This window comes from Desarmillaria tabescens, assembly GCF_030435595.1.
Source record: "Desarmillaria tabescens strain CCBAS 213 chromosome Unknown EV420scaffold_4, whole genome shotgun sequence".
NCBI lineage: Eukaryota > Fungi > Basidiomycota > Agaricomycetes > Agaricales > Physalacriaceae > Desarmillaria > Desarmillaria tabescens.
This window is the reverse complement of record NW_026848303.1, coordinates 1758752-1771208: the sequence shown is the minus strand read 5'-3', so window position 1 is coordinate 1771208 and position 12457 is coordinate 1758752. Positions and strand designations below refer to the sequence as shown.

The 12457-nt window shown below is 49.0% G+C and overlaps 6 protein-coding genes across 6 annotated transcripts; 2 read left to right on the top strand and 4 right to left on the bottom strand.

Moving 5' to 3' along the window:
• Nucleotides 1-309: 309 nt before the first annotated feature.
• On the bottom strand, nt 310-2400 carry EV420DRAFT_1475130 (uncharacterized protein; the record flags this gene model as incomplete). Its single annotated transcript, XM_060469266.1, has 6 exons — nt 310-435; nt 482-826; nt 875-1022; nt 1080-2112; nt 2173-2250; nt 2304-2400. 6 exons carry the CDS (start codon nt 2398-2400, stop codon nt 310-312), a joined length of 1827 nt encoding a protein of 608 aa, XP_060337244.1.
• A 275-nt stretch (nt 2401-2675) lies between these two features.
• Nucleotides 2676-4629, bottom strand: EV420DRAFT_1744134 (glycerol-3-phosphate dehydrogenase). Its single transcript, XM_060480098.1, has 8 exons — nt 4152-4629; nt 3943-4099; nt 3870-3894; nt 3726-3822; nt 3563-3675; nt 3233-3510; nt 3155-3176; nt 2676-3098 (listed from the first exon to the last, which is right to left on the bottom strand). Exons 1-8 carry the CDS (start codon nt 4436-4438, stop codon nt 2968-2970), a joined length of 1110 nt encoding a protein of 369 aa, XP_060337243.1. The 5' UTR covers nt 4439-4629; the 3' UTR covers nt 2676-2967.
• A 100-nt stretch (nt 4630-4729) lies between these two features.
• Nucleotides 4730-6078, top strand: EV420DRAFT_1261851 (t-SNARE; the record flags this gene model as incomplete). Its single annotated transcript, XM_060467098.1, has 7 exons — nt 4730-4943; nt 4998-5044; nt 5103-5315; nt 5368-5443; nt 5495-5691; nt 5743-5994; nt 6052-6078. The coding sequence occupies 7 exons, from the start codon at nt 4730-4732 to the stop codon at nt 6076-6078; spliced, it is 1026 nt and encodes a 341-aa protein (XP_060337242.1).
• EV420DRAFT_1626832 (uncharacterized protein) lies at nt 5902-7287 on the bottom strand (the record flags this gene model as incomplete). Its single annotated transcript, XM_060476019.1, has 4 exons — nt 5902-6441; nt 6493-6736; nt 6784-6844; nt 7008-7287. The coding sequence occupies 4 exons, from the start codon at nt 7285-7287 to the stop codon at nt 6205-6207; spliced, it is 822 nt and encodes a 273-aa protein (XP_060337241.1). The 3' UTR covers nt 5902-6204.
• Nucleotides 7288-7463: 176 nt separating this feature from the next.
• Nucleotides 7464-9439, top strand: EV420DRAFT_829437 (uncharacterized protein). Its single transcript, XM_060483628.1, has 4 exons — nt 7464-7545; nt 7600-7662; nt 7711-7743; nt 7787-9439. Exon 4 carries the CDS (start codon nt 7796-7798, stop codon nt 9356-9358), a length of 1563 nt encoding a protein of 520 aa, XP_060337240.1. The 5' UTR covers nt 7464-7545; nt 7600-7662; nt 7711-7743; nt 7787-7795; the 3' UTR covers nt 9359-9439.
• Nucleotides 9440-9520: 81 nt separating this feature from the next.
• EV420DRAFT_1261755 (uncharacterized protein) lies at nt 9521-12417 on the bottom strand (the record flags this gene model as incomplete). The annotated part of the gene is made up of 17 exons (XM_060467092.1): nt 9521-9792; nt 9848-9932; nt 9983-10156; nt 10208-10349; nt 10405-10541; nt 10592-10698; nt 10755-10899; nt 10948-11068; nt 11117-11184; nt 11232-11307; nt 11362-11454; nt 11511-11577; nt 11628-11790; nt 11910-11944; nt 11993-12038; nt 12090-12194; nt 12253-12417. 17 exons carry the CDS (start codon nt 12415-12417, stop codon nt 9521-9523), a joined length of 2001 nt encoding a protein of 666 aa, XP_060337239.1.
• Nucleotides 12418-12457: the final 40 nt, after the last annotated feature.

The window sequence follows — 12457 nt, the reverse complement described above, 5'->3', positions numbered from 1 at the left end:
TGAAAGAACCGTGATGGAAAAGACAAAGGCCGAAAGAAAATAGAACAAGATAATATATATCTACACAAGGAGACGAATAAGAGTAACAGATGGCGATGCAGGACAAAAGTGTGCGTGATGTGATGTGTGCGTGAGGTGCTATATGCGGAGGACAGATCATTGACGAGGATAGATGCAAGGAAGGGGAAACATAATGAGAAGAACGATACCAGGCAACCCAAGAATACAATAATGACTTGAGAAATAAACAAAATGGCTTGCTGGAAGCATCCATCGACGAAGATGTTTGTAAACCGCACGTCGATGGTTTTAGGCCGAAACAGGTACTTCCTTTGCAACGTCCGGCGCTGCCATAACAGCCGCGAACGATATGGGAAGCTTGGTGGCTGGTACGAGTGGTGACTCAGAGGTCTCCGTAAGACTCGAATCCGAATCCTAACGAAAACTGAGATCACAGCTGACGGCGTTGCAAACTCCCTACCTTGGCAGGGTGGACCGGATCAGGCGTCACGTTGCGTGAAATTTCCTTAGTGCTGTCCCGGCGAATGGGAGCTGGGGCCTGTAGCACTTGTGCGGCAGTTGGTCCCGCGAGGCCTGTTGAAAGTGACCCGTTACTCGGGCTCCGTACAGGTGGCGTCGTAGATCCGGCGAGCACCGGGAAGTCGTCAGCGCTGGGAAGACGTTGCTTTACTTGTTGAAAGACGCGCTTGTTATTTTGAAACCCATTCGTGCCGTTCTTGTACCCTTGAGAGTACTTTGGGCGATTTCCAGCATCTGCCTGGGATTTACTGGAGCCCTCGCCATTTTGATAACGCGGTGCCTGATCCTATTGATAGACGTAAGACAAGGGATAGGGAGCAAATTAATGCCGTACATCGCGAATAGACAATCCGGCAAGTTTCTCATCGATGGTTGCGAAGCCATTCGCCCCATGGCCGCCCCGGGGCCGGGGTCCGCCACCTCGTGAGCTGGAGAAATACTGTGATGCATCAGGTAATACATGGGGGAAACGACATTCGTCGCTAGAAACCAAAAAAAAATCAAAACATGTCATTGGTGGGGAAAGGAAAAATATATACCCATTTTTACATCTTCCAGAGGGGAAGAACAAACACGGGGGTTTGCGACCTGCGAAAGAACCGCGACGTGCACTCCCGCGCCTTTGATGCCCAAAGCTCTCACGAGTCGAGCTGGGGCTATACGAGTCAGGTTGAGGATTGAGAGAAGGTGATTTTGCTGAGCCATTTACATCCGGGAAATGAACGGGTCCTGCCGGCGGAGGCGGGAAAGGTGTTCCATCGGGTCGCATCGCATATGGATGTGCTGGAGGTAGAGCGGGATATGCGGTGTGAGGAGACTGACCCACCGGAGGAGGGGGTAAAGGATGCTGCAGGGGAGGTAGGGGAGGAATAGACATGGGTACAGGCAACTGGCCTGGGTGAGGGTAGGCTGAGGGAGACATCATGGGGGACATGGGGCCGTATGGTAAAGGAGGAGGCGCGCCATTGGGACTGAAGTGTGCTGGGACTGGGCCCATGTCAGAAGGAGAATGACCTTGATTCATCGGAGGTGGCGTAGTGAGTGTGTTGACCGGGACACCGTTCGGCGGCGGTTGGAAAGAAGGTGGGGGCAACGGATAGTAGTTTGGCTGGTAGGGCTGCTGTGCCATGGGGTCGTACGGTGCTGGGTACTGCCCTGGTGAAGATACAGGTCCCTGGTAGTACGGGCCTTGGGGATGCAAGAACATACACGAGGAGCCGTACCGACATGCAGGGAAGTATCTGCACGGAATGAAGCGCGCGATGTCTGGTGGGGGTAGATTGCCCGGGCCGCCGGGTACGATGCCATCGGCTGAGGATGGTGGCGGCGGGTAATACGCAGCGCCTTCAGGCATGGGAGGTGCCGAGTTGAGAGTAGGATAGTACGGGTAGGAGGAAGGATAGTATGGGGCTTTTGTAGTGTCATCGTTGGCATCCTGAGTATATCCGTTCTCCTGGTAGCCATTTTTTGGGGCGACCTTGGCTTGCGCAGTAGTAAGCAGCTCGAGAATGACTGGGTCCGAGGTGTACTGCTGGGGTGGCCCTTGGCTGGAGGCATTATTTGGGTCGGCGCCTTGAAAAAGAGAAAGCAATGAGGCGCCAGCGCTGACCGAGAACGTGGCTAAATGCCTACCTTTCTCAAGAAGGAGCGACACTACCTCGACATGGCCATTTTTTACCGCCTCGATGAGGGGAGTAGCACCAGTATGGTCTGTAAAATGCTTCCGTAAAAAGACAGATATGTACAGGCATTGATGGTCGCACCTTTTACTTCAATGTCGACGACAGTGGCGTTGGCAAGCAGATCATCGAGGTCGGTGAGACGGCCCTCTGAAGCAGCTTTCCAGAGCGGAGAGACCATTAGAGACGACGAGAGCTGGGCGATGGCGGGATGGCGGGAGGCAGCAAGAAGACAGGCAACGGTGGACAAGATGACTACAGCGCGAAACCGGACGTGAAAACCCGACCTACGAAATTTGGGTTCTTCGAGGGCAAACAATTTTTCGATCAATTCACTTGCACGTGATTAGTCCCTTTGCCGCTTTTAAATCTGATCGTACCTCCGGCTCATGGGACCTCGCGTTCTGTCAGCGGATCCGGATTCCAGCGGATTCATTTATTGGCGTCTCCATCCATGTTCCCTCGGCTCACTTTCCTTTTCTCTCCGGCTACCCCAAAATTTCTTCTTCTTTATCTTTGCTCGCCCTTGTTTTATTCCGGGAATTCCGAAAATACAATACGCCGGAAGCCGTCGACGCGTGCAATATGTCATTAAACCAGACAAACTATAGTAAGAATATTTTAAGTAATGTCCTGCACCCTCCGATGGCCTGATCCTGCTTGATCTTACCGATAAAAAAATCGGTGTGTCAGCTGCTCTACGTTCTTGCCTGAATGATCCGTCGTCGCTTTGTTACCAGGATTTACTCTAGTCCTTGGTATGTAATCCCAATTTTTCTACCAGCTGGCGGGCTGGTCCACCGGCAGTCGGAGGTAATTCCAGCTCTCGGGAAGGTGGGAGTTCCATCAGTTCTCGCACTGCAGTCCGGATATCTTTTCCTGTAATATAATTAATGTCAACTCGATTTGTAAAACGAGATGCCGCGATTGCTTACGCTCGAATAGAACCTCATACATCTGTAACACCAGTGTCAACGTTTCATTTAAAGTTGGGAATAGCGCCGGTAACTCACGGAATTCGCAATGGGCGCAGGAACCCCCAGTGAATCTATCACAGTCTTGACACCCTTGGTCGTTGATACACCTTCGGCCACACTACCAAGTGTGTTAAGAATCGTGTCTAGGGACTCGCCCCTTCCAAGCCGGTATCCCACTGTGTAGTTACGACTGTTGGAGGAACTACAAGTCAAAAACAGGTCCCCAACGCCGGCCAAGCCCAGAAATGTCAATGGTGACGCCCCATACGCGGTGCCAATACAGGTCATTTCCGCTAAACCCCGCGTAATCATCACTGTTGTGGGGATTTACACTTTGTGAGAAGTCATATTCAAATACAGACTCACTAGCCCGTGTATTGTTCTCATACCCCAAGCCGTCGGACGCGCCGGCAGCTATGGCATAGACGTTCTTCAGCGCGCCGGAGAGCTCGATACCTATTGGATCACTGCCAGTGTAACTAGAATAGACAGGTCAGCGACCCAAGCGCCCATAAAGGTCTCAGCTCACCAACGGAAGTGCGGCTGATGGAATAGATTAGCTGCTTTGTCGGCCTCTGCATCAGTAAAAGATGCGACTGAAACGGACGTTGGTTGTCGTTGGACGACTAGGAGAGATATCAAAATCTGTTCAAAGCCAAATGCGGCGCCGTACTTTCTTTCGCGAACGATGGTCCTGACTGCACGCTGAGTTTAAAAATATCGCACCACGAATTACAAGAACATACAATGAAGGCCGCTGCTTTCGCGAATTCTGGACCACAAGTGTCCGCGATGATTTCAAGTGTCAAGGCATGCGTTCCAACTTCGATACCCTTGTTGACAAAAATCAAAAGAGGAAAGTTGCTGGGGTCAAGATGAGGACGGAGCCGAGATAGATTTTCCCTGGATGATGGATCAGTAATGCTCGTCTGACCACGAAGATGGCAACACTTACCTGAGAAACTGGGTCGGGATAGCAAACAACAGAACGTCCATCTTGTTGACCAGCTCCTTACTAGGGAACTCAGGCCCGACCGCGGTGATATTATCCGAGAACTTGTGGTCCTTGAGATACTCAAGGTTGTAATGATGCTCGTTAAAATGCTTCACGACGTGCGCTTCGCGAGCCCACAAAAAGACTTCATGGTCCGAGTCCCCAAGATGGTCTGCCAGACAGCTCCCAAAATTACCGGCGCCGAGCACGAGCACCTTGGATCCTTGTTCCGGCTGTTGCTTTGACATGAGTGCAGTAGAATGGTAAAAGGATAAGACAGGACGGCGGAAAAAAGGAGGACGTAAATGACGAAGATACGAGGATGGGCAGGGTATTTGTACTCTAAACTGCGGTCCGTAGTAGCATCCGAGGATGGGGCAACGTTCACCCCAGCGGTTCGAGCTTCGAACCCAGATCAACGTGAAACTGAATGAAGGCCTGATATCACGTGTCAAAACACCCTTCATCCAGACCACGAATTCAGTTTCCCTGCTCTCTTCCTTTGCTTCCCTAGACTCTATCAATTCCTTATCTTACACATGCCTATACAAGACCGGACCAACGAATTTCGTTCCTGCGTCGAGTCCATCCGGAGTAGATCTTCCCTGCCTTCTCGTGGCGGTGAGGCCAAACAGCGCTTGCTGCAGGATGGTGGTCGAGCACATGGAAGCAAAAGCGAATTCTCACGAATGGCTTCGACTATTGGGAAGGATATCAGTAGTACAACGATAAAACTTGGGAAACTGGCCCAGTGTACGTATTCAGCTCTTTTATTAGGTTTTGGACACGTTCTCATCATTCGGACAGTGGCCAAACGGAAAACCCTGTTTGATGATAGACCGGTCGAGATTAGCGTAGGGAATATGTTTCTCTGATGTCGTTGGTGCTGACTCGCAATGTCGGGTGATACAGGAACTCACGTTTATCATAAAGCAAGATATTGCCAGTATCAACAAGCAGATTGCTCAATTACAGTCCTACGTCAAGCGACGCAATGTTCAGTCGTCGGGATCAGCTGCGGGAAAACAGATTGAAGAGCATAATCACAACGTGGTCATGCTGTTGCAGAGCAAACTAGCGAATACGAGTATGACGTTCAAAGATGTTCTGGAGGTTCGGACGCAGGTAAGTGGATGTTTATGTCTTTCCTTGGCCACACTTCTGAGGGCATGAACAGAATATGAAGGAAACTAAGGACCGTACCGAGCAGTTCATGTATTCGACATCTTCTGCGGCCAACCAGGCACCTTCAGGTAAGCCTTGCAGCTGCTTTCGAACTACATTCTCTTTACATGTCATTCCAGGTTCGGTGTTGTTCAATACACAACGGAGCGATCCTATGGGTGACGGCAGTCCAAGTCGGCTCGAGTCTAATTCCAAAGGCAAAAACCGCTCCTTGCAAAACGGGGACGTCCTCGCTCTCAACCTAGACGCTGCTGAAGAAGGTACCGCATCTCAGAACGGTGGAGCATTTATGCAGATGCAGCTGGTCGAACAACAGGTACTTATCCCTCACAACATCTCGATGTTCACCACTTCATTCATTTGACAGGACTCCTACATACAATCCCGCTCCACTGCCATAGAGTCGATAGAATCCACCATTGCAGAGCTTGGTCAGATATTCACGCAGCTGGCCAATATGGTCGCTGAACAGCGGGAAACGGTGCAGCGCATTGATGCTGACACCATGGACATAGCGTCAAACGTCAGTGGTGCACAACGAGAACTCTTGAAGTATTATGCTAGTATTTCAAGTAATCGGTGGCTGATGCTGAAAATATTTGGGGTTCTTATTGTCTTCGTGCGTCTGTAGTTTTGCTCATGGAGGCTGGTTCAATAACTGACCGTGTTTTCGCAGTTCCTGGTCTTTATTCTGGTATCATAAGGATCACTATGCAGGGCGGGAACCTGTACATTCGACGGACAGTAAATTATGCACCTATATGCATGATATGGATAGACATGCACTTATATTAATATGATACCCAAGAGCACATTAAACAAAGGCTGGCTAACCAACGGGTATCGCATTAACCCCAGTCCCCCAGGCCTTCCCCCCTCGTGGTTTTCTACTCTTGTCGTGCTTGACGCCCCCACGGTGTGTTTCACTTTCTACCGTATCGCCAATAGTCCATGTTCGCATCTTCGACGGCGCTTGATCCACCCCGGACGTTGCAGAATACCGTTGAGGCCGTGCCGTTGTCGATATGAGTGCCCCGTCTTTGGCTTGCTTTTCCAGTTTCTCTTTCTGCGACGAGTTAAGCACTAGAATGGTCACCGAAATGATGAGAGAACTCACTCTTTGGCCGTGAAGCTCCCTGTTTCTATCTTTTACCTTTTGTATCCTAGTTTCTCCCTTTCCGCCACCTCCTGCTGTCAACTCGACATTAATCAAACGGCCATCCAGTTGAGATTGATGTAGTTTGAGTGCCTGCTGCAATGCATTTCGATGCGTGAATTCAAGAAACGCGCAACCTTTGGATTTTGTCGTAGTCTTTCCGGGCGTGGTTTTGGTGTAAGTAAACGAACACTCGGTGGTGGGTCTGGTTCACGTCGTCAATGGGTGAAAACACAGAGTAAATGTTAAGACAGACCACAAGCAGCAAAATGAGCTTTGATTGTGTCCAAGGATGTCGTGTATTTGAGGTTACCTGTACAATGGATTCATGAGGAGCACGCATAATAAAAGTGAATGCACTTGCCGACGAAGAGAAGAAAACGCTGCTTGGTATCCGCGGTAGCGGTCTTCTTCTTTTTCTTCTGGACCACCTTGTCACCCTCTTTTCCTTCTATCCTTTCCCCGTCATCGTCTACTTCCCGCTTTCCTCTTTTTCTTATCCCGAGCCTCGCCTTCACCGTCATCAATCTTGGCTTTCGCCTTGCCTTTGTTGCTCGCCTTTTTACTCTTTTCCTCACCCACCTCTTCACCCTCCACCTGATCACCCGAGCCATCAACGTCGTCCTGGATTTCCACGACAGGAATACTGTCAACCTCCATGCTATGCGCGTGGCCATGAACATTTTTGCCCGACTTGCGTTCACGGAAAGCAATAGCCTTCTTCTGCTTCTTGGTTAGTTTTTGAGGAGTAGACATTGCGGCCGGGTTGCTGTCGTTGGTACTGCGCAGATCGAAGGAAGGATAAATTAAAATCTGGCCAAACTGAATTTTTGGTACTAGAGGTGCGATAGGAATGATGGATAGGGGGTTTTGGCAAATAGTAGCAACTTTCCTGGCATAGCCATGCACGCGTCCTGAGCCCTGACGGCCTTGACCGTTGACGCGATCAAGATGCTGATGTGCCCATTTGTCTCTTAGTCCCGCGCTGTCACCACGAATTCTGCTGGAGAGTGGGTCAGTAGCTCCAAGCTTCTTCACCTCTTATTTATATCTCACTTTTTATATTAGATCAAACAGTGGACACGTCTACAAGTTGGTTTGATATCCAGTTATCAGCTGCAGTGGCTCAAGGTCAGTCTACCTATTGACCCACATACGTGCCTACTTAAATATTTGCAGAGTTGACACACCAGCCGAATCGTCTATCACTAGGTGGGAGGATTGTACCCAGTTTAAATTATGTTCTAATATGCAGCCCACTTAGATGACAGAAACTGACGTTAGGTCTCTCCTTGGCACAAATCATGCTCCCACTGAGGAGGAGTGTCGTGTCATTGAGAAATCCTTAGAGGACCATGAGTCGGAACTCAAATATCTCCTGGATGAGATTCAAGAGCTGCAACAAACTATAAATGCAAGACAGAGCGCTGTCAGAAAAGTCCAGGGTACCATCGATGCTCACCATACGCTCCTGAAGCATAGCCCTATGAGAACTCTACTCCCAGAGATTCTGGGGGAGATTTTTGAGGCGTATTGCGACCTCCATCCCCTTCCAGATTTTTCCTACTGGGACTATCGGCGTCGTAATACGCTTATGAAATCTCGCATGGAACTGCTTCACGTTTGCCGCAGGTGGCGAACTATCGCATTATCCACACCTCGCATCTGGTCGGCCTTCCCCTTGTTCGCTCGTCAAAATCCGGTGAAAAATCCAGCCTTCGACAAGGAAATGGTAAATTTGTGGCTCACCTCGTCACGGCGGGTACCTTTGGATATATATGCTTCATATCGTGAAGATAGTCCTGATTACACTGCAACCCACCTTATATCCCAGATGCACCGGTGTCATAGGCTTAATCTAGAGTTCCAATTCTATCATAATCGACTGGAATCAATTACTTCGCTCACTTTTCCCATTGCGCCTATGCTCACGGCCCTCTACTTCCATTCTGACCGTTGGGCCGATGCCAGCATGGTAGCTTGGGCATCCCAGCTCTTCCCCACCCTTCCCAATCTCAGGGACCTCGACTTCAATGGGCCTGCATCTCTCCTTAGCAGCGCGTCACTTGGCGCTCTAAAGATATTGCGCTGTACGCTGATGAACCCCGAACAGTTCGTGGGTGCTCTCCAAGGACTTCCTCTTCTTGAGGAGATGCATGTCGGGCATATGCCCGACGCCACAGCCCCAACCAGCTGTGCCATTCACAAGAGCTTGAGGGTTCTTGACATTCGCTGGGATCCTTCCGAGCTTGACGCCATTCCAAATCTACTCCACCAATTGACGCTACCCGCGTTAGAGAGCTTGGAAATACATGATCACTTCGTACCTCCAGAACACATCATGGACTTTCTCACACGCTCCGCTTGTTCATTGATCACGCTCCGCATGGCTCCCAACACCAACAGAAGGCACCGTTCTGATAACAGGGAACACGCCATACTGCCGTGCTTACAGATGGAACAGAATCAATCGTTGAAGCGTCTTTTTATCCATGCTCCAAATGATTCCCTGACGGTGTATATCAAAGGCCTGTCGCCCGAGGTCCTTGAATATCTAAAAGGTCCGAGCCTTCCCCATCTCGTAGAAATCGGATTTACCACCTCTACCGAGAATATATCTGCCGTCAAGGAGGTGATCAAGCGTCGAGAGGCGATGTACAAGAACAACTTGGTGAAGTCCATGTTGTCACGAGTAGAGGTCGTCCTATCCTCTGCCGATCAATGGTTCTCTGGCAAGGTCAAGGAGGATGATATCAAGCGTGCATCAGAATCGCTAAGAGACTTAGGGGTGGCTGTCGAGCTTAGGTCCTGCGAGGCCCTTTTCTAAGCCTCACGTTCAGTGTTACGGTGTTACCTCCCGGCACTGACTGTTATTACTTTCGATCGAACAATCATTCCGTCATTGTACCGGAGGGTTTACTACCTTTGAGTTACATGAAGGGAATCAGTGACCGACCTTTTTTTTTTAATAAACCAATACAATGACATGTTAACGGAGCGCCAGTCTGGCTCCCACTAATGCTACCGTGTCCAGGATTCGGGCCACTTCTTCATCATACGACTCTTTCTCCAACAACGCTGCCCTTTCCGATGTCACGCTGTTATTTCGAGCAGCGACATTCCGCATTCGCTCATCCCCCAGATTGTGGAATACAACCGAGCACAAATACTGGGCATCTGATGCTTCTCGGTACATCTCTAAAGCACTAAAATCAGCTTCAGCCACTTGGAGATACGTGCTTGCTTCACGGAGGCTTTGTTCTAGCATATAAACATTAGTAATGGAGGAAACCGTAAGATGCGAGCCAACACAAACCATTAGCCCCCTCGGCGGCTATAATACAACGAGCCAGCGTGAAAGAAGCTAAGGCCCGTTGCTCCATGTCGTTTCCGGTGATCAGCTGGCAAGAATCGTCAGAACGGAGGCCCTGGAATCATGTCATTCACGTACCTGGGGCATAATTCTCTCCAACATACGTCGAGATCGCTTTGTCAACCCTAGCTCAAGTCCTACGTCAGCGAGCATGATGATACTCGTCCGGTACAGATTTAACCGCAACAGGAATTCCGAATGCCAGAGGGAAGTCAACAGGTGGTGGACAGCTGTTGGAGACTGTTCACAGGCCTAAAACAGCGTTAAGAAACATATAACGAAGGAGGTTACCTCGGACCGTACCCGCATTCGTATGACTTCATGAAGATCATCAAAAATTTTTAATGTTGGTGTCGGGGTATGATCAAGAATATAATGGCGAGAATTGTAATCGCCAGGGGGCTTTCGAGGAAGCAGCAAACTGGAATACAATCGATCTTGTTTCCTGAATTATCATTCAGTCAGAAAATTGTGGATCAAACCCGCAGAAAGATGCTTACCGGCGGACAGCTCGTAGAACAAGGATATGCCATATTTCTTGAGCCCAAAAGGCATAGTCATCAATTGTCAGTCCACGCCAAACATCAGGCTCTAATAGCGATACAAGGGCTTGGGTATATTTGCCTTGGCGGGCTTGCTGCAGAGGACTAAATATAACGTTATCTGTATAAATAAAGGGCGCCGCACTCTGTAAGCCTTATTCAAAATAGCCGTGAGACGGTTGTTATTGCTGCCTCCATATTCCGTGAAGGCAATAACAATATTCTCCTCAACTTGGGCCAGCTGTTCGCACCCTAGAAGATTCTTGATTTTGATATATGGTGTCTGCAAACTGACGGATCTGACGAACCTGCGGCGCTCCATACAGTGCTCTGCACCGCATGCTGGCCCCATTGGCCAGCTTCATAGTCTTCCTCCGGATGTATTTCAGTCCAGTAGTCATATAGCCCTATTGCTTCGACAATCTTTGTGAATGATGCAGTCAAAGGTTGTTCCTGAGCTCAAATCAGTTTCAAGGGATCGATGATGACTTATAGACCTACATTATTTATGTCGAGCAGTTTCTTGACATCAAACAGGATTTCTGCTGGATGTAGATCAGGTTGTAGTTCATTCAATGGCACTTTCTTGCCCTCTTCATCGGGAGGTAATCTGTTTAGCATACTGAGAGTTTATGAGGGAGAGATCTCCGTGTGCATGGAACTCTAATACGTAGCACAATGTTGCAAAATGATCTTGTCACCGGCAATACGAGAAACAGAAATGGCTTCAGATAGGATCTATCGGGATGTGAGGATTTTATCCTACCAAGATGGCGAGACTTAACTGTTCTAACAGCCGTAAACTCATGACGAAGATAATGCATGCGGATGAGACTCAGCAACACATTCTGTCGTAATCCACTTGAGTCTATGATTGAGATACAACGATGAGGAAGAGAAAAACAACGCTCTTACGAGTCGGGCCCGTCTGTGAACTGTTGCTCAAAGTATCGCCTGGCGTTCTCGTCCATAGCAAGTTCATCACCTGTTGCATGCGCCTTTTCCATTCTAAAATGGGATTTCAGAACTTGTAACAGCTGATCAGTTCAGATAGTAGGACGCACGCTTCATAAGGATCAGGCTGAGGCCAGGACACTTGGTCGCCTCTTGTCCTGAACAATAGCCGATCCACTTGCACGGTACATTAGATATACAGGTAATTGTACTGAATTATCGCCTACCCGAGTTTAATGGATCATTAAGGACACGAGCGTATTTTCCAGGGTGCTCACTGGTGCACCAAGCGACGTAATCGGTATGCAGTGCAACTAGTCCAGCCCACGATAGCTTGAGATAGCTGATGTGACACCGTCGACAGAAGTATCCAAAAAGTGAGCGAGAAGCCTGAGAAAACGTTATATTTCGCTCGAAAGCCTTCAAGTCAGAAGCATACCAAGACCGGCGGTGGATCCTGGAGGATTGACTTAGCATAGCATCGGAATAATATCAAAACTCACACTGACGTCTTCACTTCTCTCATCGAACAATATGGCGATACCTGGCCACAAGTTGGGGGTTATTTAATAACAGGTCTGGGATTGCTCACCTCGAAGAAAAGTTGAGAGTCTGTCTGTTGAGTAGAGTTCTACGTGCTAGAAATAAAGTTGATGAATCATAACGGTAAGTGTGTTCAGTCAACGTACAACATTCCTGAATGAGTGTATTAGCTTCGATGCCTCTCCTTCCTGAGCTTTTGGGGCAACGATAACTTCTTTGAGGAGCTGCTTCCACTTCTTTGGTTGAGCGACCTGTTTACTGACCTGCATAGAACACCCTCATATAACAACTGGAATCAGATACACATACCTCTGATACTTCGTTCATTAACAGCCGATATATATGAAGTAAGAACGGCTGAGGCAGCAACTTGACGTCGTACTCTCGAAAGACGAGCATAAAGAGGGTCAGCAGGACAACATGATGGGGTCGAAGGATATGCTGGTGTGCGATTGGCTTAGTATTCGCGTCCATGTAATCACAACAAGACAAAGGAAGATGTACGCGTCAAGAG

Bases quoted from the DNA above. Each gene is read 5' to 3' on its own strand.
- EV420DRAFT_829437 (XM_060483628.1), top strand. From the start codon at position 7,796: ATGACAGAAACTGACGTTAGGTCTCTCCTTGGCACAAATCATGCTCCC.
- EV420DRAFT_1744134 (XM_060480098.1), bottom strand. From the start codon at position 4,438: ATGTCAAAGCAACAGCCGGAACAAGGATCCAAGGTGCTCGTGCTCGGC. The intron at 4,100-4,151 runs GTAAGTGTTGCC...TCCATCATCCAG, and splicing joins ATCCCGACCCAGTTTCTCAG to GGAAAATCTATCTCGGCTCC. The intron at 3,099-3,154 runs GTAAGCAATCGC...ATTATATTACAG, and splicing joins GTATGAGGTTCTATTCGAGC to GAAAAGATATCCGGACTGCA.